Below are 23,018 nucleotides of genomic sequence, written 5' to 3'. Positions count from 1 at the left end.
TACAATACTTTAATAAAAATTTTCACCAGATTTCTCCTTTAAACAACAAACAGCCAGGGCACCGAGGATCAGATGCCCAACAGTATATTATTCACGGCCTCTCTAAAGGATAGATAATTTTATGAATAACTTATTTCCTTTATTATGTACTGAAGCACCAGCGTTATTTCCTTCCTATCAGTTTGGCAATATAACATATACGACTACTTAACTTTATTTCCCAGTTTAATCCATTCTGAAATACTTTTTTTTTTTTTTGTAAAGGAGGAAACTTCAGAAATTTCTTTAACGGATTAGCCTCTGCAGATTGTGCACAATTCATTCTCTATAAAGGCCACCAAACGCCTCCAGGTTCGGCACTTAGGGGTGTTCAATGGTTCCCAAGTGAATAAATGGGGCATAGCCAGCATCAGCCACAAAGGCACACTGAGCGTGCCATTCATTGCAGACCTATTGTGTTGCTGTTTTTGTGATCAGTGGGGGTCCCAGTCCCAGCAATGGGAAAGACAAGTAAAACAGACCAGTCAGGACAAGCCAGGGTACACTAAAACTGCAACTTGGAAATAAGATATGATAAGGATGGACCTGCCTAAACAAAACTTGTGTTTTCAAGAACTGGAAGCATAACTTACCTCTAACAAAGGCATCTGTGGGGCAATGATAGGGTCTAACCGGCGGTCAGGTCCATACTGTATAGATGTTTTTTCCTCTTTAGTACCATTAAGTCGAGGCCCCTGTATCTCCAGATCCTGCCGCCCTCTGACTGACATTCCATTAGATATGAATTTCCCTAAAGTGAATACAGACAGAAAGACATTTCCCTCAGAGTAATTTTAACTCTATATAACAAGTCAGTGGTTGCAAAACATGCCTTTCATTGTAAAAGCCATGGTTGCTGATGTGTCCCAGGCTGCAATACATCTCCCTCTTCTCATCTTGTATGATGGACAGCACAGCTCTCTAAAGCCACTGCTGGAGCTCACCAGACATGGGCTGCAATCAAACTGCACGAAACATGCCTCAAAGAGCCTGGCGGTCCATCACACATAGATAGGGTGGGCAAAGTGAGCAGGGAGAGACATTGCAGCCTGGGGCACGTCTCTTTGGCTCTTTCGACCTACAATAAAATTTTTTGCTGTTTTGCAGCCACAGACATGTAGAGGCCTAGTACATTATATGAAATTTTAGCGGTACAACACTGCCAGCAGTTGCATATGCAATTTCCAGCCGACAAATTTTCTTCAATTACAAACCTCCCAGGACGATGACAATGTAATAGTAATAGCTTAGCTAACCCCCTCCCTATTTCCAATATCTGCATCCTACATATATGGCAAAGGCACTGGAAAGTGAATTCAGTAACTGCCCTGTAACACTGGTGCCAATGTATAAGATGAAGGCAGTTTGGGAACAGGAGTTAACGTTAGTTCTTTTTCATATGTCCAGGCAACAATCCTAGATAATGGTTCATTTTTATTTTTCAATGTTCTGCTTACTGGGTTTAGTAAAACCTATAGCATGTCTTACCTGTTGGTACATTATTGGGTGGAGCGACTCCATCAAGGCTGTTAGCACTCTGAATTGTGCTAAGATTATAGACTATACCAAGAATGTGCAACTCTCCAGCTTGCAGTGGAAACAGCTTTAATCTTGCCTGCAAGAATAACAAAAGTAAAAGTTAAATAAAAAGTTTCTACTTTAACATTTATACTGGAAGTTTCCCCTTCTTTATGTACTTTTACTTACAATTTTTGTTTCCTCATTGTTGATTAAAAACTCGCTGATCTCTTCCGTGCCAATTACATCGGTGAAACTTTTCCCCTAAGGAAATAAACAATCAAGTATCAATTGTATAGAGACTCGGAGCACATTTAATGTCTATAAAAACCTTTAACGGCTATGGACACCTTTGAAATTTAATTGTTTATAGTTACTTTGAATATAGTAAAAAAAATAATACTTCCAATTAGGATTTTACAAAGGCTTTTTGGCTCCCAGCATCTTTCATGAATGCATAGACATGACAGTTACTTTACTCCCTGTGAACTAAACAAGACACCCCTATAGTGCACAAAAAATGGAGGAGCAGTCATATGAGTAAGGCTGTAACAGGGCCATGCTCCCTATGCAATGTACATGGGTCCTGTATAGAGATGAGCAAACCTCGAGCATGCTCAGGTTTGTCCGAACACAAGCATTCAGCATTTGATTAACGGCGGATGAAGTCAGATACAGCCAATGGGCTCTCTAGAAAACTACTTCAGCAACAAAAATTATTCAAAAATATAACATAACATAATACATGTAATGGTATCTTCAAACCACCTTCAAAAAAACATTTGTAATACCTTGGGCAATAGATCCTTTTCATTGCTGATGGGTTCTTTTAGTTCTTCGTCTTGCTTTTGACTAAAGTCTTTAGGGTGAAATTTACACAGGAGGGATAGGTCTGTCAATAAGAGTGGAACCTTCAGTGGGTTTTTAAAGGACACCTCTACTGTTATTGGCTCTGTGGAGGGGAAAAAACAAACTTTATTAGACTTTACCTCAACATAACAGGGATACGGCTGAAAAGTTGTCAAAAGTTTTGATTTAGAATGTGAACATGCACACCTCAACCAATCATAACAGCAAGTGAATAAGTACTACTGCACCCAGTTCACTGCAGAAATAGTATTAGAACCTTACTACTCAACCTTCTATAACCCTTTAACATATTTACATGTATCATGTGTGCTGCTTCTCAACCCCTCTGAAACTGTTGTAAACTGCTCAGCTCTTAGCTCTGGTGAAATATAATCGGAGCTGTGATTTGTTGCTGTGGGCAGATTACACCAGTGTATACTACACAGTTTGATAAATCTGAAATATTGCGTATGTGTGGTTTGCAATTTACCTTGTACAACAGCAAGAGGAAATTTAGAGTTATCAGAGTTCCTGCTTAAACAATACTGTGTTGGCTGAAAGGTGACAGGAAGGACGCCTCTATTAACTACGGCTACCACTTGCTCTTCTAGCTCCCTCCACTGCTGAGAAGATTCGCCATCATACTCTTGGTCAAGACTGACATGGGTTGCTGCTTGCTTCTCACCTTTATATGCAGGGGAAAAACAAAGTATGAAGATCAAGCAAATTCATCAACAAACTCTTCACATACATCAACTACACTACATATAAATTTTCTAAAGAAGAATCTTCTAAAACACTTGAAATAGAACCATTTTAAGCATTTTATATACAGGCACTGCTTCAAACAAATACATTCATAAAACTGACAATGTCATTATTTAGCATATATCAAGGTCTACATGGACTATAAAACAACCATTCAATGTGTGACCATGCTATTTGGGGTTTCCTACTGTTGTGACCTGATACAGCCTAAGCCTATGACAATGCAAAAATGATACTAACCTTCAGCTGGCCGTCTATCATGACCAAAGAAGACTCGCGTCTCGGAACTATTGATATATGGTAATGGAAGCTGAGGTAAGGGACTATCTGGAGACTGCTGACACACATTCTGGAGTGAAACACAGAATACAGTATATAATATAATTATTATATTAGATGGGGAGCGTTTATTCATGATAAAACACTCTAAATCCCACTGTAAAACTGAATCTTCAGGATTTTTTTTAAACTTAGTTGTGGTGTCTATGCAGTTTTCATTACTGAAGATAAATATTTGCTGTGTTTTCACTGCAGATTCAGTTTTTTCATAACTTGTTTCTGAGCAACGTTTTTGTGGGATAATGAAAGAAGACATTAAAAGCCATATATTGAAATGTATAAGAGAGGACACGCATCATTATTGAAAAACCACAACTAAATGTAAAAACACAATGTTCTACATATGTGAGTGAACACAGTCAATGGGTTATTTCCACTATGGAAAGAGATGGCAAACTGCTAGAATGTCAAGACCTTCTAAAAAAAAAACTGGACTTAGGATTAAAGAGGGTCCCAGCAGTTGGACCCCCTCCCACAATATCAGAAAGTGATGTCATATTCATGCAATATGCCATCACTGTCTGATAGGACTGTGCACTGTAAACTTATCCAGACACTTCAGCATCAAATGCAAAAATTAACCTGAAAAAAATAAATGCCCCGGGACGGGGAGGCAGGACTCAGGGTTTTTGTATACTTGTCTTTATTTTTCTCATTGCTGTTGCAGTCTGAACAAAATGTATGAAAAATAAATAAATAAATGAAATGATGAGTATCTGGCTCCCTCTAGAGTTCTCAGCTGTAACTGCCCTTCTGTATTAGACTGCTGTGGGTCGGAGTCTGAGTAAAGGTGCTGATCCCCTTCACTGTTTACTGACACAGCATAGTACTTTACAGTGAGCTGTGAGGTTGGGGTCACACATAGTATTTGGTCGGTTTATTTAGCCAAAACCAGGAGTAAAACAAACAGAAAAACTATAATGCAAAGATTTGCACATTTCCTCTATGTTGGACCTACTACTGGTTTTACATCCACAATATATGTTCTTTGGTATAGTAATGAAGCCAAAGCCAGAATTGGATTTAAAAAGAGGAGAAATCTCAATCTTTCCTTTATGACCTGTTCTCTGTTTATAGTCTGTTCCTGGCTTTGGCTTCAAAAATGTGTCGGATAAATCCCTCTGTGTAAATGCACCCTAAGGCTTACATACTTGATTCACTTTGTTCTATGTGAGAATGTTTGGCAGATGATCAGCTGCTTTTTTTTTTTTTTAATAGAAAGTGATAGTTTTCTAGAGTGTTTTGTAAAGTTTTATTTCATTTCCTTTTACAGCAAAACTACAGTAAGTTCAGGTCCGAGAAACCCCGAATACTCTGCACTAGACTTTCGGTTGCCAAAGATGATGGATGCAGCCCTAGGTTTGCCTAAAAAAACATGAATACAGCGGGTTTTGTGAACCTACCTTACTGTAACTAACTTACAAGCATTTAGGATAATGAAACTAGAGATGAGGGAAACGGCAGTAACACAAAAGCAAAAAATAGGATTTACCTTATAAACATAGAGATACTCCCGGAGAAAGGTTCCTTGCTGTGACGCTGGCTGTTTGCTGTCATTGATTAAAATATGTCTGAAAGCAGACACTGCATTGTCCAGCTGCCGCAAAGTAACAGACTGACGCCCTATAGTGAAGTTAATGTGATCTTCAGCTAGTGACCAGCCTTTTCCTTTGTACACTTGCATGGCCTGACAATAACATCTAAGGGCGTGTTTTTTCTGGGTATAATAAATAGGACAACATAACATTAGAAAACCTCGAGATACTGAATCAATTGCATAATTTAGATTGTAACAATTTTCACCTTTTCAGAAATCAGTATGTGAAAGACAACAAGATTCCTCTGCAATGTTTACCAATTATCGAAAGGGGCCCAAAACTGTACACAGTATCCTGCATCCTATACAGCTGCCGGTATCAGAAGTGGCCAAACAGCTCTTCACAATTTGATGGGTGACTGGTGAGCATAGCACATTGAAAACTATTCCACCTAACATCTCAGCAGCAGTGTGTCAAGTCCTACCTTAGTATAGAGAACAGGACGTGGAAGACACTTGGCTGCTCCATGTCCTGCTCTCTATCCTCTCCGGCAGTGTAGCACTTGTCAACTGGCTACACATGGCGCTTATCCTCAGAGGCTCGCTGCTGATGCTGGTGACTACATTCCCCTGGGAGCTGAGGAACCCAGTCTCTAATCACAAGTGTCCTGCACAATGTACCCCGCTCAGTGCTGCCCCTTATATCCCTTTACTGGATAATGACAGCTCCAGTGCAGGGAGGGGAGACAGACCACCAGGATGAGAATTCACATGTCACATCATCCCAGTGGTCTCTCTCCCATCCCGCACTGAAGCTTACTAGTGATGTCACGATACCAGAATTTTGAGTTCGATACCAATACCAACTTTTTTTTTTTCAATGCTCGATACCAATTCGATACTGAATAAATTATATTGAAAATTAGAAATGCCCCCCATCAGGTCCGTAACGAACCAATTCACATTCCTTTAATTTTATTACTTTAAAAAAGTTTCCATTATTTAAAGTAAATGTGCTTTAAAAATTTCCCTATTCTCAATCCTAACACTGTTACCTGTCTGGCTGTGGTGTGAGGGGTCTTTTTTTGTGCCATGATCTGTAGTTTTATTCAGTAGCATGTTTTTATGTGCTACTGAACTTGGTGTTTTTTTGCGTTTGCACTGTTTACCGTTTGTGATCAGGAAGGTGATAATTTTATAGTAAGGACATTAACACTCCAACTATCTGGGAACAATGGGGGTTGTAGTCATGTAACACACCATCTATCAGGGGGATGGGATGATATGGGCTGTAGTCATGTAACACTTCAGCTATCTGGGGGATGGTGGGGGTTATAGTCATGTAACACACACACACACTTTAGCTATCAGAGGATGATGGGGATTGTAGTCATGTAACACACACCAGACATCAGGGGGATTATAGTAATGTAATACACTTCAGCTTTAAGGGGATAATGGGGATTATAGTCATGCAACACACACTTGTTTATTTGTGCGGCAGGGTAATCAGGTTACAGCCCCCCCTCCCTTCCCAGTTAGAGCACGACCGACCCCCTCCTCACCCGCACTGATGTCTGCCCCAGGAGTCTCCTGACGGCCCGGCCTGCCGCTCCTCCTCACAGTCCTGTGCTGCCAGATGGCCGCGTCTCCTCCAGCCTCCCCCTCCTCACCCGAATCGCGCTGCTCTCTCTCTCCTGCCGCTGACCCTGCTCTGCCCTTTGGATGACCTGAGCTATGCAATGCTATATATTATTGCTGTAGTATTGCATATATCAGTATCAGTGCTCTGCTATCAGCAGAGACACCGGGAAGGTGAGTGCGGACCTCGGGCTGTGAGGTGACCCATCAGCCCCCCGCACTCACATTGCGGGGGTGCCGATCGGACACTTCACAGCCACCTGTCAATCATCCATTTCAATGCCGCGATCACATTACATCGCAGCATTGAAAGGGTTACATGCAGTCATTAGCAGCCGGGGTCTGTTACACATAGTAGGCGACCCCTGCTGCATATACAGCACGCTCAGGATGGGAGAATGCCGCTGTCAGTTGTGACAGCGGCATGTATACAGTTACATAGCCGGCACAAGCCATCGCTGTGTGCCGGCAATTTGAATTTGGCGCCACCGGGGGCAGAAGCTGCGCGGGACCGAAGACATGACAGGTGGGAGCAGGGGCGGGACACAGAGAACACGGACGGTGCTCAGATAGCCGCTGGCCGTGTTCTCTGCTTTATACTTTATGTTATACTGCGCTATTATGCAAATTAACATAAAGTATCGATACCAGGAAATCCTGGTACCGAATAGTTTTTTGCCCCGGAATATCGATAGTAGTATCGATATTTCGGTGCATCCCTAAAGCTTACCATGCTTCATTCTCCCGTAGCAAAGCCCAGTCCAGCCTGCACCTTTGTAGGTTAGACAGCAGGTAGCGACGTCACCATCTTTTGGGGAAAAAAAGCGCTATATGTCCAATTTTCTTAGTGTATATTGAAATTAGTGTATATTAGTGTATATTGAAAAGTTGTATAACTTTTGTTGGGCTTTCATTCTACCATAACATGTATGATGAAACCCCAAAAATATTATTTATGAAAATATAAATTGGTGAAATTGGAAAAAAGAATGCAATATGGTAAATTTTGGGGGGTTCCTGTGTCTACGTAACGCACTATACGGTAAAAGCGACATCATACCATTATTCTATAGGTCAGCCAAACAAAACTATATGCAGGTTTACACAGATTTTCTAATGTTTTAATTTTTTTTTTATGAAATCCTTCTGTTTTTGCAATTAATAACAGGCCTATTGTGACGCTTATAACAATTTTAGTTTTTCACCAAAGGGGCTGTATGGAGTGTCATTTTTTGCGCCATGATCTCTTCTTTTTAATCTATATAATAAAAATCAAAGTCTGTCTGTCTGTCTGTCCCAAATAGACTTCCAAACGCCTGAACCGTTTGGCCCCAAATTTGGCACACAGATACATTGGGTGCCCGGGAAGGTTTTAGCGAAGGTCCCGTCCCCGCCAGATGTACAGGAGAGGAGGGGGAGGGGGAAGAGCGGCGCCCCATAGAGATGAATGGGAAAATCTCCTCACTGCACACACAGGTGATATAATTAGCTGCAGCAGACACGGCAGTTGGAGCCTTAGCAACCAATAGGATTACTGCTTTCATTTTCACAGGGAGCAATGGTTGCTAGGGAAGCTGCCTCACAACATCCACAGTAATAACTGGTAGACCCCCTACTCCATCTATACAGTACATGTATATACAGGACCCCCTACTCCATCTATACAGTACATGTATATACAGGGCCCCCTACTCCATCTATACAGTATATGTATATACAGGGCCCCCTACTCCATCTATACAGTACATGTATACAGGACCCCCTACTCCATCTATACAGTACATGTATATACAGGGCCCCCCTACTCCATCTATACAGTACATGTATATACAGGGCCCCCCTACTCCATCTATACAGTACATGTATATACAGGAAACCCTACTCCATCTATACAGTACATGTATATACAGGAAACCCTACTCCATCTATACAGTACATGTATATACAGGGCACTACAGGTATAGCAAACTGTGACTGGGTAACACTGCCACACCAGGCCTGACCAATACCGCCATACTGTGCTGGATAACACTGTCATACCAGACCTGACCAATACCACCATACTGTGACTGGATAACACTGCCATACCAGACCTGACCAATACCGCTATACTGTGACTGGATAACACTGCCATACCAGACCTGACCAATACCACCATACTATGACTGGAAAAAACTGCTATACCTGACCTGACCAATACCGCCATACTGTGTCTGGATAACACTGTCATACCACACCTGACCAATACCGCCATACTGTGACTGGATAACACTGCCATACCAGACCTGACCAATACCGCCATACTGTGACTGGATAACACTGCCATACCAGACCTGACCAATACCGCCATACTGTGACTGGATAACACTGCCATACCACACCTGACCAATACCGCCATGCTGTGACTGGATAACACCACAATACCAGACCTGACCAATACCACCACACTGTGACTGGAGAACACCGCCACACCAGACCTGACCAATACAGCCATACTGTGACTGGATAACACTGCTATACAAGATCTGACCAAACATTTTCTGGCAAGTCTGAACGGGAGGTTACTGCTCCTCTGCAAGGTGCTACCCTACTCACCAGACCATGGGTGCCTAATGGTAAATACGACCCTGCAGGTATACAGGACACTACAGGTATACAGGACCCCAAAACTATACACTACAAGTGCACGGGACCTCCACCAACTATATACTACAGGTATACAGGACCCCAAACTATACACTACAGGTATACAGGACCCCAAAACTATACACTACAGGTATACAGGACCTACACCAACTCTATACTACAGGTATACAGCACCTTCACCAACTCTATACTACAGTTATATAGGACCCTCAAACTATGCAGTACAGGTATACAGGACCCCCGAACTATATACTACAGGTATACAAGACCTCCACCAATTATACACTACAGGTATCCAGGACCCTCAAACTATAAACTACAGGTATACAAGACCTCCATCAACTATACATTACAGGTATACAGAACCAACTATATACTACAGGTACACAGGACCCCCGAACTATACAGTACAGGTATAAAGGACCTTCACCAACTGTACACTGCAGGTATACAGGACCTCCCTCAACTATACACTACAGGTATACAGCCCCCCCCAACTACACACTACAGGTATACAGGACCCCCCCAAATATACAATATAGGTATACAACCCCCCAACTATGCACTACAGATATGCGACACCCCTAAAAACTATACATTGTGGGTATACAGAACCCCTCCAACTATGCACTACAGGTATACACTAATTCCACTGATTAACTAAGATGAAACAATACCTTTAGCTTGGCCTCCTGGGCACCTTAGAACAAATCTAATTAACACACTGACACTTTATACCCGGGCAGCACCGGGTACATTTTCTAGTAATACCATATTTGTGTAGATCATACGTTTTAATTACTTTTTATTAATTTTTTTTTATGTATAATGTAACAAAAATAATAATAATAATAATTATCAGTAATCCTGGCGCTTTTTTTCCTCTTTTCGTTTACACCGTTCGCTGTACGGGATAGCGATTGTTATATTTTAATAGATCGGACAATTACGCACGCTATGGTATATAATATGTTTATTTATTTTTATATATCTTTTTTATATAATGGGAAAGGGGGGTGATTTTAACTTTTATTGGGAAAGGGGCTTTGGGGTATCGTAAAAAAGATTTTTACTTTTTTTTTTCCCTTACACACTTTAAGTCCCCCTGGGGGACTATTACATGCAATCATTAGATTGCAAACACTGATCATTGCTATGCCATAGACATAGCATTGATCAATGTAATAGGCGCTCTGCTGATTGAGCCTGCCTGTGGCAAACTCAATTAGCAGATCACCGATTGGACAGAACGGAGGAAGGTAAGAGACCTCTGGCGGTGCGACACAGCGGCCGCTTTACTGGGGTTGCATAACCCCAGTAAAGGTAAACAAGCCTTCCAGCACCTCATGGTCTAGGGTTCACAACACGTCAAAGGTTCATTCATGTCCTTTATGTACTCACCTGGCCCGCTTTACTGAAACGGTGACCTGCCAGGATCATGTGGAAAGCAAACTTCCTGACCATAGGACTCTTCATGTTGATAAAGCAATGGGCAGCTTGTTCCAAAAGAAGTGCACTCCGAAGATCTGAATCCTGCACCCAGAAAAATAAAACGGTTATCAGTGCAATTACTTTCTATAGGTGAATTTGTAAACCCATTGGCAACATCTGCACATCTACAGCATGTGTCTGGTGTGTAGTAGTTGAAACACTGCTGCAATGGCCAAAATCAGTTACCCTCTATGCCAGACATTAAACCTTCATCAATCATGGTCAACAGTGACCATAGTGAGAGATTAAACCAACACTTTCAACAGGTTTGCCACCCTCGTACTCTATCAGGCCCTGACATCTCACAGACAATACATTAAAATACAGTAGTCTTGCATTGTGTCAAAAACTCTACAGGGGAAAAAGTTAAAATTAAACAAAAATGAAGAAATTACCCATGTAATGACCATACTATAAAGTACTATTGCACTATAGAAAACTTTATGCCATACAATGTAAAAATGTATTTGACATGTAAAGTAGACTGTGTGAATAAGCATCCAAGGTCAGTTTAAATTTAAGAATGAAAACATGAAAACAGAAATATGTATTATATATAAAATGAGAATGCCGCCTTGCAATTCTGTGTTTGGATTTCTTTCTTTTACTAGCCACAACCTAATTATTACGTCAGCTTTTTATTTAGGACACAATGTGGGAGCGGGTTTGGCATACTGTAATTGTAAGATAATGCATATTAAAAGTACGTATAACCACGTTTCGAATATGTCATAATAAAACACATATTTCTATATTCTATGTAACAACTCTCACTGATGAAGTGAAATTTCTCTGTATTGTATTATATCTATTTAAAATAAAACAAAGTTTGACAAGGCATACTGTAAATAGTTGTAGTTTTCATTCAACCCTTTTGAGGCACAAACATACATTTTTTGAATACGGACATGGAGAGAAGGAGCTGCTGCACATCACCCCTATGGCTGACACAAATGCCTTTCGGCTACATTTAAAAACCAACGCCAGAATGTTGGTATATAATTTGATCAAACCATATTGCCTCACGTACCACGTGCAGGTCCCCTGGCTAGCACTCCTCCTTGTAAGAGCCATGTCACCCCATAGGGGTGCGGGGAGATGGGTGTTTGCCGATGGAGGCCTGCACTGGGTGTTTCGGCGGCCATTAGGTGAGATGCAGGGGGGAAGGGGGCGGTGCCCCAGGTGGGGGGGTGGCTGCTTTTAGAGAGGGAGACGGTAAACACACTGAGGACAAATTATGCCGTCTCTGAGGGTCAGGGCCAGGAGCAGGGAGCGTGTCGGGTTGGACTGAGGTTTGATGATTCTATACGTTTGGTGGGGGTGAAAGCATCTAGATAACAGCAAAATTGTGCAGAATCCATAATAACTTTATATTGGAAAGATGGAAAGCTAGGGGTGGGCAACGTAGTAATGTAAAAATTATTTTGGGGGGGGGTGGGAATACCCCTCTAGGGACTCATATAGTAGATAAGGTAATAGCTACAATAGATCGAACAACTGGTGCTCATGCGATCTGGGAGGAATTCAAGTACTTTTGTTATGCAGAAATCATTTTCATGAGATGTAAAAATACAAAGAATAACTATGAAGGAAATAAATCTACTCACCTCGCTTGTAAGACGGATCAAAAGGCCAGCAGATTCAGAATATTTACTCTGACTTTTTAATATTTCGGCACTCAATAGGACACACCTTTCTGCCAGAACCAGATTCCTACAGCACAATAGAGATAAAATAAAACACTGCTGGAGAAGCTAGTCATTACAGCAGTAAAAAATGGCTTCATGTTTCACAGTATCACACACAGGTAAGTTATCGCTGCAGCAGCAACACAGTGATTACCTGCTAGTGTGTTACACTGTACAAACACCCCCCATACGGCCAGTTACTTACTTGCATATGTCCCTATATGTCTGTGTTGCAGTGTCCATGTAATGAGCTGGATACGGCCTGGGAGCACCCGATTGCAGAAAAGCAGATACTGCAGCCATTTCCTGGGGAAGGAAGTAATAGATAATTTAAGGAATCTGTAGCGCTGAGACGTTTTATACCCTATGCTTACAGTACAATCTGAAAGTCACACTTCTGACACATTGTATGGAGAAAGTAACCTGAAGTATTTAACAGTGTCTTATATTTCTATAAAAGAGAACACAAATAGAACCGAACCATAAGATACAATATGTTTTGGGTTTTTTTAAGCTAGAACCTTTATCCCCCTGATCCCAAAACCCTGATATTGTCAGTCTTAACCATTCTGCTATTGGTTCAATATTTAAACAAAAAAGCATTGGAGAGAGGGGACAACCCTGTCTGGTCCCTCTATTTATTTTAATAGGAGAGGAGGGAGATCCATTGACTACAACCGCTGCCCGGTGGGATCTATTCAACAATTGGATCATACTGAGATAGCAACTCCCAAATCCAAATGCTTTTAACACTTTCCATAGATAGGAGCATTCTACACGGTCAAAGGCCTTGGTCGCATCTAATGCCACCAAGGCCCTAGACTTCCCAATTCCCATTTGCATATTTAGATATGCCCTTTTTATGTTGTTAATGGTAGTCCTTCCGGAACTATTTAACAGTGTCTTATATTTCTATAAAAGAGAACACAAATAGAACCGAACCATAAGATACAATATGTAATGTGATGCCTACCAGTGCTCCTGCAGCATAAAGCATTGCTTGGTCATTCAGGAAGTCCTTTTTTGCAGTGTGATAGCAACTGTAAGCCAAGTCATAATGCTGCACCAAGAAACACAAATCAGCCATTTTCCTAATCTGAAGCTCAGGGGCCTCTGGTGGATACCTAAACCAAAAACCGAACACAAAAGACAATATATCATTGGATACAAATTTATAACACCAAACTTGGTTATGAAAAAAGGCTGACTACAGTGCTAAGTATGTAAAATGAGAAAGACAGTAAGAAATAAAGTCAAGTAGTTTTAATGAGCCACCAAGGTTTGCAGTTGCTTCTCTCTTCCTAGACAGTTTACAGCTCTCTCCCTATACCCAAACATGAATCAATCAAAGCTGGTTGGGAGAAGCCACTAATGAAAGACGACATACCAATTATTTTGCTGGAACCATTCAAGTAGTATACAGTGTGCTACAGGTGAAGACTTGATCACTAACAATGATTGAACAGGTACTTTACATGCCTCTGACAAATCACTTCCCTAACAAGAGAGAGAGAGACACACACACACAGGGGGATAGAAAGAGAGAGAGAGAGAGAGAGAGAGAGGGAGATGGGGGGGAGAAAGAGAGGGGGTTAGAGAGAGAGAGAGAGAAACAGACAGACAGACACACACACACACACAGGGGGAGAGATGGAGAGAGAGAATGAATACAATACTTACAATAATCCTGAGGTATTCTTTAATTCACTGACGCTTTTCTCCGGTACTTTACCACCCGTGAACCACTTCTTTGTCGCAGAAAGTAATGATCGACTCAGTCCCTTTCTGGATATCAACTTTTTTTAAAAAATATAGTGAATAACTGGTATTTATGTGAAAAACAGACAGGCAACCATCCACAAAGATACAAGTCTTAACAGGGATCTGTAAGATTCTTATATATTTATCAGGTTTTATTTACAATCAACACAATTTACAGTTTAAAGGGAAACTAACAGCAGCTTGGAAGATTGTAACGTGTCGTTATCTTCCTATAGGGCCGGGGGATGCTAAAGATGAAGGTCATTTCAACAGTACTGTTTTTGGTAAATCTTGACTTTATTCAATATGTAAATAAAACAGTTTGGTGCATTGGAGATGGGACGTCAACCGTTAAAGCACTGATCTGTCACACCGGCTCATCCCTTCTCTTGGTGGTCTGCAGTGATGAACACCACCTCAATAATCATAAAGAGGGATGGGCCGGATCGGTTCACTGAGCAGCCCGCTCCATTCTCTCCCCCTCCCATCCTCCCAGCTGAGCATAGCTGATCAGAAAAAAAATATTCTGACCATCTGATCAGATGCTGACGTCACCTTGGCATCTCAAAGCTTTAGAAAAATAGAATTAAAAAATATATTTTTTAATCTACAACTGACAACGCAGTAAACAAACAGTAACACATAAGAGTGAGGCAGAAATAAAGCCTCCTCACCTGATCATTCAGTTGTCTTATTGTCTTCTCTACGTGTGGTATAAGTCCTCGGAAGGTGAATTCTTGTACAAACTGCCTAATGCGATCATGGTCAGTAAGTGTCAGACAACTGCCATGGAGGGTTCCCGTCACTGCCTTCTTTGTCTCAGTAGTACCTGGTGGTCTTCCATTATCGAGTCCATCAAAACTACCACCAGCATCACTAAGCTGGTCAAGTGGGTGTGTCTTTAAACTGTTTGACAAAGCCTCTAAGGAGAAAGCCGGAAGAAGAAAAGACAGTGTAACATTTCAGGGGGGGGGGGGGACATTAAATTTAAATCAAACTTTAATTTTTATACTAATGAGTTTTCTGACTTATTAACTCTGTATTGACCAAAACTATATATTTTATGGTGGTTGTTAGGGGCTTCATTCTATAGGGATGGGTTGTCAGACAACCACTTCATCCCCAGAGGAGTAGGACTAGTAGGAGTAGGACTAGTAGTACTAGTAGTAGTAGTAGTAGTAGTAAAGCTAAAAATGGTCTTCGACATGGAAATGTAACTATGTTTATTTCAGCAAAACAAAACTATCACTGAGCTCAAGGAGATCAGAAAAAAAGGAGTACTCATTCAAGAGTCTCCATTGATACATTGCCCCCTGAAAAATTTGAACATACAAAAACAGGGTCTGTGAAGTCTCAGTTACGAGTCTCAGAACACTTTGACACTAAAGGGGCCACCCTGGGGGCCATCCATATTTGTGTCCCAATACTCACAACTAAGTGGGCCTTAAGGAGCTACGTATCAGGGTGGTTTGGTGATCTCCCCACTGGGAGGCACCCCTTAGCAATGGGTTTCCTTCCCAGGAAGGATATCTGGCTATTCCTGTGTATTGTTCAATGTAATAATGAAAAAGCATTGGACTACACTGCATAGTATAAAGAAAATTTATCAGGACATTGGGAAAACTAAAAAATACAGATAATGCATCAAAACAAACCTTTGTCATAGTTTTCCAGTCCATCAACAGGTACAACATGATCTGAATTTCTATTTAGTAAAGCAGCATTATACCCATCTTCATACGAATCCTGTCAGAAAAAAAGAAACATTAAGGTACGGTATATACTAGATGTTGGTTGACAAGTATGAGTGACCCTTTGATCAGGTCACAGGTTGGGGAATCTTAGGGGAGGTTCACAAGCTGTGGAAGGAAAAACATTTTGTAAGCCAAAAATGCGCTCATAACATATGCAAACAAAAAGGGCCCTAACTCGAAGGAAACTAACAATGCCAGTAAAATGGGCATAAGGCAGAAAAAAAAAACAGGCTGTGTTCACAAATGTTTTTGTTGCATTTTGTTGGCTTAGTTGTTTTTTGATGGGTGAAAGCATGTTGACATAAATTAGAGTTCACAAAAACACACATTTTAAAGTAATGTAAGACAATGCTAAGGCCGCGTTCTTACATTGTGGTTACAGCATTCAACTGGAACTACACCCCCATGCGGTCATCAACAGCCAAGGCAAAAACTTTAGGGACATCAATGGAGCTGTGTGACAGAGAGGAGGGGATATGGTCACACTGGGGGGCAGAAGGCCTGCCCCCAGTGCATAGAGCCAGGCTGGTGCAAAAGAACGGCGCCAAACGTTGGAACCGCGCGGCGAGCACAGCACATTGCTGCAATAAGCTGTATTTCCTTGTTATTCACCTTTCATTACTTACCTGACTGTGAATAGTGTTTTTCTGGATGTACTGACTCCAGGGATCAGGTATCTGTTCATCTGCCCCTTTACTGGATGTTCTAGAATTAATTTTGAGTAAGTAGCATCCCTGAGTTCCATAGCGCTGTATCATTTCTTCATAAATTGTATCAGCCCTTGAGAAAACAGACAACATAACCAAAATTAATAATAGCTGTAACCCATATAAAATGAACAAAAAGGAAAGACTGCAAAGAAGCTACCAAAACAATTCTAGGAACAAAGGAGGTCTTGTCTTTTGACTCCAATGCAAAATTATTTCCTAAAGGAAAGACCATCAGTAATTCTTAAACGGCACTTAAATGTCAGTCATCACCAATAAATAAAGTTAAATCAGCAGGGGAGGTGATACACTACATCTTTGCACCATACTTCATTTATTTCGCTGCTGTTTTTTTATATGAAATACAATGCTATGAAATCGGCCACTAGGGGTCCCACTTACTGTAAAACTGCTGATGAGGCTCCATCACTGAGGCCATTTGGTCTTTAGTAACAGCAGAAAAGAGACTAAATGCAGGAAGTGATGTCAGGTGTCCCTCTGTAAACTTACTCATCTAAAGCAAATGTCATTTATAAAAAAAAAAAAAAGGCCCACCCAACAGTAAATTGCAGAAGCATTAGCAGCTCAGACCGCTGGAACAGCAATATTAGAATCAAAATAGAAAGCATACAATGTGTGTCATGAAAGGTACACTTTAAAGGGATTTTTTTCTACGAAAGCACTTCAGTTTTTTTTTTACGTGAAAAACATATATTGGTAAATACAACTTATCATGAATTAATAGTGTTTTTTTCCCCCAAAGGCAGTCCTACTCATATAGGCTGAATGCTATCAAAGGATATATCCTGTAAGTTTTTTCTCCTCAAGTCGGGTACACCAAGTTCTCCTCACACAACAGGAGTGCGCATAAAATTAGAGCATGGACAAGGCAGAATGCTATTCTGCCAAGGATGCATATTGAAATGATAATTATTGGCCATGGAAAAGGATAAGTGACTGGATTGGGATCAGGAGCAGTGCTGTACTTTTATGTCAGGGGTGGGGAACCTTTTCCCTGTCGAGGGCCAGTCGGGCAATAATAAAATCATTCGAGGGCCGCATAATGTGCGCAGCAGTTAGTAGCATGGGTTGGCAGTACCCAGAGCAAGGCAAAGTGTTGTTCCCCTAAAGCCCCTGCTATTGTAGTTAACCCTCTGTGATGCCTCTAGTACCTGATGTGAATCCTTAAGGCCCTATTCCACGGAACGATTATCGTCTGTACTTGGCCGATATTGGGCGCTTCGGCCGATAATCGTCCTGTGAAATAGAAGGCAACAATCCGGCTGATTGTTGCGTCGTTTGTCTTTCAAACATGTTGAAAGACAAACGACTCGTACAGCAGCGATCTGCTGCCGTCGCTCCAAGGAATAGGTGCGGCGGCAGCAGACCGCTGCTGTATGCTATGGGCTGCCCGGACTACCTAGCGATCACCCGGTCAGCCTCTCCGCGGCCCCTCCCACACTCACCCACTGCTGCCGCGTGGAATAGCAGCGGCACGAGCGGGGAACGAGGAGCAAAAAGAGCGCTAATATCGCTTGTTTGCTCCTGTCAGTGGGCCCGTGGAATAGGGGCTTTAGTGATGCCGGTAGCCAGTTAACCCCCAGTGATGCCCCTAGTAGCTGATGTTAACCCCCTGTGACTGTATCAAGTAAAAAAAATAAACATCCCACTCACCTTTCCTCTGCTCCCACGCTGCCCAGGTCCTCTTCTCTAGTCTGTCAATCTTCTCCTGCAGGCGGCGCGCTATGATATGACATAATCACGCACGGCCCACAGGAGAAAGATGTGCGCCTCCCTGGTAGGGAAGAAGTCGGCACAGACAGCCTGTGTCTGGCAGCGGTCGCATTCACAGACACAGGAGGATGCTCTGCGTGCCGGCTCCTGAATCACCAGAGCGGTGCACATCACAGGAGAGCCGCGGGCCGCATCAGGATGTCTCAGGAGCCTGATTTTCCCCACCCCTGCTTTATGTAGTTACCTGCCTTCTACAGACATCTTTGTTACAATATAGCACACTAACATTGTGCTAAAAACTGATTAGCTCAGTGTCTGCAGGCGGGGTATAGCCTGGTAGGAGGGGTCAACACTTTTTTATTTGCTTAGTGTCACCTCCTAGTGGCACCAGCCTATACCCACTGTCTGTGCCCCCCAATGACACGAGCAAGAAATAGCACACTAACATTGTGCTGAACAAGCAAATATTTCCCCCAGTTTGAGAATGATTTGCATCACTTTAGTACCCATGTGGTGTGCTGCTGATTTCTTCACTTATGATTAATTACTAAGCTACGACTCTTCTGAACACCACCTTTACTGCAGTCCTTGCAACCTTATTATTATACATCAGTGCCCCCTCTACACTCCTGCAAAGACTTACTCAGCGACTGTCCTTCTTAGGATACACTTTACAACAGAAGCACTATATCTATTATCGGTTCTCACCTTTTCTCTTCCCCACCACTGACATCATGCAGCAGCACATAATACTTTAAAGTGTTTGGTGTAAACCATTTAGGATAGGAATAGTCATTGCTGTGTTGAATCCGATGTTGCTCTTGCGATAACTTTAAGAACTGTTCCACAGGTTCGGGTTCATGTGAAGAAACAACCAGCATGCCTGAGGAGCTTGTTAAGTCAATGACTGAAATACCAGGTCAATGCCTTGACAGTATCAATAAAAAAAAGTGTTTCCTACTGATATATTGTAGAGTTTAATGAATTCTTGTACATGTATGGCACGCAGCTGTCTGTCAGCTCCACAGATGGACCTTGGTACATGCATATATCCATGCTGTCAGTTTCCAGATCACCAGCAGAATATACCTACCATCAGTAATGCTTTTGATCCTGTTCTCAGCTGCTGCTGTATCTTTAGGCCATTGCCTGCTCCATAATGAATGACAGCTGGAGGAGGCGGGGCTTGAAGTTACAGCCAGTGGTTAAAGGACTGGACAGATGGATGCCAGATCCCAAGCAGCATGGATGGTAAGTATACACTGCTGGTGATCTGGAGACTAACATCACAGATATATACATTCAGCCCAGCCATTCGATTTCTCATGCCATGTAAAGGAACTGCAAACTAGCGCCGATCTTGCTGATGGCGCTCTTTGGCAGCCACTTGCGGGAGAGAAATCATATAGTGTTAAAGGACCTTTAGGTACTAAATTGACAGGTCACATAAGTTAAAAGACAGATTTCAAAGACTGGGTACGTCATGCAATTTCATTGTGTACTACACATTTGCTGATAACATTAGACAATGTACGCAATTAACTGTGTATACAATTTTTTTTTTTTTTGGAGGACCATTGCCATAGAAGACCATATTTGTGCAATTATACTAAATTTTTCCTCAGCAATAAAAAATGGTATCTCCCAGATTACAGTTAAAAAGGATACATGCCAGGTAGTGGTTTAAGAACTCGTGGTCTGAGGCTGGCATACACTGAAAAAAGCTTTCCCGGTACGACTCAAACCAAGGGGTGGTTGCTGTAAAATAAATAAAAGGCATTAATAAGATACTATGGGTGCATATATAGCTGTATCGGAGGTGTAGACCAAAGCATAAAGACAGACCACACAGACTGCTCGAGGAAGGATAAGGATTTATTGGGGACAAAGTGAAAGACTGGAGTTAAAGGGAAACTAACATCAGGCCCACACATATATATCTGCTGTCCTGGTGCTTTTCATTACCTTTGTTTTAAGGATCCATTGTGCCGTTTTTGTGATAAAGATATAAACAGTAATATGTAATTCAGCTCTTTTGGTTAAAGGGGTTATCCAGCGTGGGGGCACTTTTTGGGGGGGGACCGGGGAGGAGGTGGCTGAAATAAAAGACGTCCACTTACCTCCCCGGTTCCAGCGGCGCTCAGGTGCCCGGCCGCTTCCGGGTGTCTGCCGCCGCCCGAGACGCTACGCCTCAGGGCCGCTCAGCCACTCAGTGAAGGAGGCGGGATCTGTTTGAAGTCCGCTCGGATCCCGCCTCCTTCAATGAGTGGCTGAGCGGCCCTGAGACGTAGCGTCTCGGGCGGCGGCAGACACCCGGAAGCGGCCGGGAACCGGGCACCGGAGCGCCATGATGCGGGACCCGCCGCTGGAACCGGGGAGGTAAGTGGACATCTTTTATTTCAGCCACCTCCTTCCCGGTCCCCCCAAAAAAGTGCCCCCACGCTGGAGCACCCCTTTAACTGGGGACATTACCCAACGCCCAATGCACCAGTCCGCCCGTCTGTCAGCTTTTAGAGCAATGCCTAATAATAAGTATTAATTAATTTATAATAGTATTAATGTACACTGTACTGTCAGTATGCAGGATCCTGAATATGAATTTATAGTCATTAGTAGACATCACTCCAGTGCGGGCAAGTGGTGCATGTTATGTGCAAACCTGCTGTTAGTTTCCCTTTAAAATACAGAAGATGAACATATAATTGTCTTCAAAACACAATTAGTTAAATATTAGCTGAAAATTTAGTCTTAAAGGGTAAGAAAGTCAGTTACAATAAAAATGCTGGATTTTACACATCTTTACTACATTTACATATTGTGGATCCCAACGGACTATTAAAAGTCAATGGGATTTGACAGGTGCAACGCATCTATTACAACTGTACAAACGATTAGACGGCTTTACATAGCGGCTTACAGTATTTGGTGTTTCCCATTATTGTTGCAGCTTTATGACTTCATGACGTAAAAGCTGAAAATAATGCTAGGGCTACCTTTCACCCATCTCCCAAGCTCTATATACTAATAAAGCAAGTACAAAATAAATTAATAATGTTGCTAAAATGGAGACTTGTGTAGATCATAGTTACTTTTGTAAAAACTGGCTCCCCAGCTGGGCCTCACCAACAACTAGGGGGCGCCTCACTGGTTTGAGAAGCACTAATCTAGACTGATAGATCTCTCCTGACCTCATATAAAGGTTAACAATGGTAACAGGTACCTTAGCTAGAAAGAGAGACTAATCCTGTACAACATCCTAGAAATGTCTTCTGCAACACCTATATTGATTAAAACTGCAAGAAAGGCTTCCAGCCTGGTAGGGATGCCCTGGGTAAAGGTCAATTTTTGCAGCTGAAGTACATACCTGTAGTCTAATAGTGGCGCTACAGGAACACATTGATATGTACATACCCAATGAAAACAATATACACTTATACAGAGGCTAACTTTCAACCAGTAGGTCACAATGTTGTTAGTGGCCATCAGATATGTAGTGCACATGGATACTAGCAAAATGAAATAAACATTTTTACATATAATAAACCTCTTATCAAAAAAGAGAAAAAGGGTATTTAAAATGAGACTGTACCAATAATCTGAACCCCCAAACCGCTTGTACCTTTGGATAGCTGCTTTTAATCCAAGATCTGTCCTGCGGTCCGTTTGGCAGGTATTGTACTAAAAAACTACTTGCAGCCCGTGCCAAATGGGCGTGGCCTAGATTGTGTATGCATTAGGCTGGCACCACCTCTCTGTTGCTCTTCCCCACCCTCTTCATCATTATGAATGCTCAAGGCAGATTGTCTCCTATTCCCCACCTGTGTCAGCCCGGCACATGGACTGGATCGTTAAGGAACCTGTGCAATGTTCAGACAGGAAAAAATGTTCTAGGGGCATTCCTAATGATTAAAGTTAGGGCACACATATTCTAAGCCACGCCCGTTGGGCACGGGGCTGCAAGTTTAAAAGTTCTTTTTAGGACAATAAGGCTGGGTTGACACTGCTTTTTTAGTATACGTTTAACGGACAAAAAAATATTGGCAGCAACGTTTTTGTGTCCGTCAAAAAAAACGGATCCTTTTTTTATAATGGAAGTCAATGGAAAAACGGATGCACACAAATGCATCCGTTTTTGCAATCCGTTCACAAAAACGCAGTGCGAACCCAGCCTAACTGTATCACCTGCCGAACGGACCCCGGGACAGATCTTGGATAAAAAGCAGCTATTCTAAGGTACAAGTGGTTTGAGGGGGGGGGGGTCAGATTGTGGGTACATAGTCGCCTTAAGGCCCCCAAGAGCCATCCAGGATACAGCTTTCATTTTCTAAATAGCAATAACATTTTATTTTTTTTCAATAGTGCTAATGAAGAGGGGATTGCACCCTTGAAACGCGTTGCATCAAATAAAAGCCTGAATTTGACTTCACACCAGTGCCAGGAGTTCTCTTCATTCAGAGAAGGTACAGGGGAACGTGGCCGGTGTTCCAATAGGGGTGGTTGCGCCAGACAAATCCCACCAACCTCTTCCTTTTACCACTATTGTGAT

The 23,018-nt window shown here is 42.1% G+C and overlaps 1 protein-coding gene across 2 annotated transcripts in view; it reads right to left on the bottom strand.

Annotated features, from left to right (window-relative positions):
* Positions 1-23,018, bottom strand: part of TRAPPC8 (trafficking protein particle complex subunit 8) — a 55,415-nt gene that overhangs the window by 20,391 nt on the left and 12,006 nt on the right. For both annotated transcript variants that reach the window (XM_069957660.1, XM_069957662.1), the window contains 17 exons: positions 20,141-20,230; positions 19,181-19,355; positions 16,658-16,811; positions 15,933-16,023; positions 14,952-15,199; positions 14,197-14,312; positions 13,490-13,640; positions 12,722-12,822; positions 12,436-12,541; positions 10,739-10,870; positions 5,006-5,230; positions 3,415-3,523; positions 2,897-3,091; positions 2,349-2,509; positions 1,747-1,821; positions 1,528-1,654; positions 633-790 (listed from right to left, as the gene is read on the bottom strand). In XM_069957660.1, the coding sequence (XP_069813761.1) occupies positions 633-790; positions 1,528-1,654; positions 1,747-1,821; positions 2,349-2,509; positions 2,897-3,091; positions 3,415-3,523; positions 5,006-5,230; positions 10,739-10,870; positions 12,436-12,541; positions 12,722-12,822; positions 13,490-13,640; positions 14,197-14,312; positions 14,952-15,199; positions 15,933-16,023; positions 16,658-16,811; positions 19,181-19,355; positions 20,141-20,230 (2,414 nt within the window). The remainder of the gene's footprint in view (positions 1-632; positions 791-1,527; positions 1,655-1,746; positions 1,822-2,348; positions 2,510-2,896; positions 3,092-3,414; positions 3,524-5,005; positions 5,231-10,738; positions 10,871-12,435; positions 12,542-12,721; positions 12,823-13,489; positions 13,641-14,196; positions 14,313-14,951; positions 15,200-15,932; positions 16,024-16,657; positions 16,812-19,180; positions 19,356-20,140; positions 20,231-23,018) is intronic.

The sequence above is a fragment of the Dendropsophus ebraccatus genome, chromosome 2, assembly GCF_027789765.1.
Source record: "Dendropsophus ebraccatus isolate aDenEbr1 chromosome 2, aDenEbr1.pat, whole genome shotgun sequence".
NCBI classification, from domain to species: Eukaryota; Metazoa; Chordata; class Amphibia; order Anura; family Hylidae; genus Dendropsophus; species Dendropsophus ebraccatus.
This window is presented reverse-complemented; position numbering and strand designations above follow the sequence as displayed.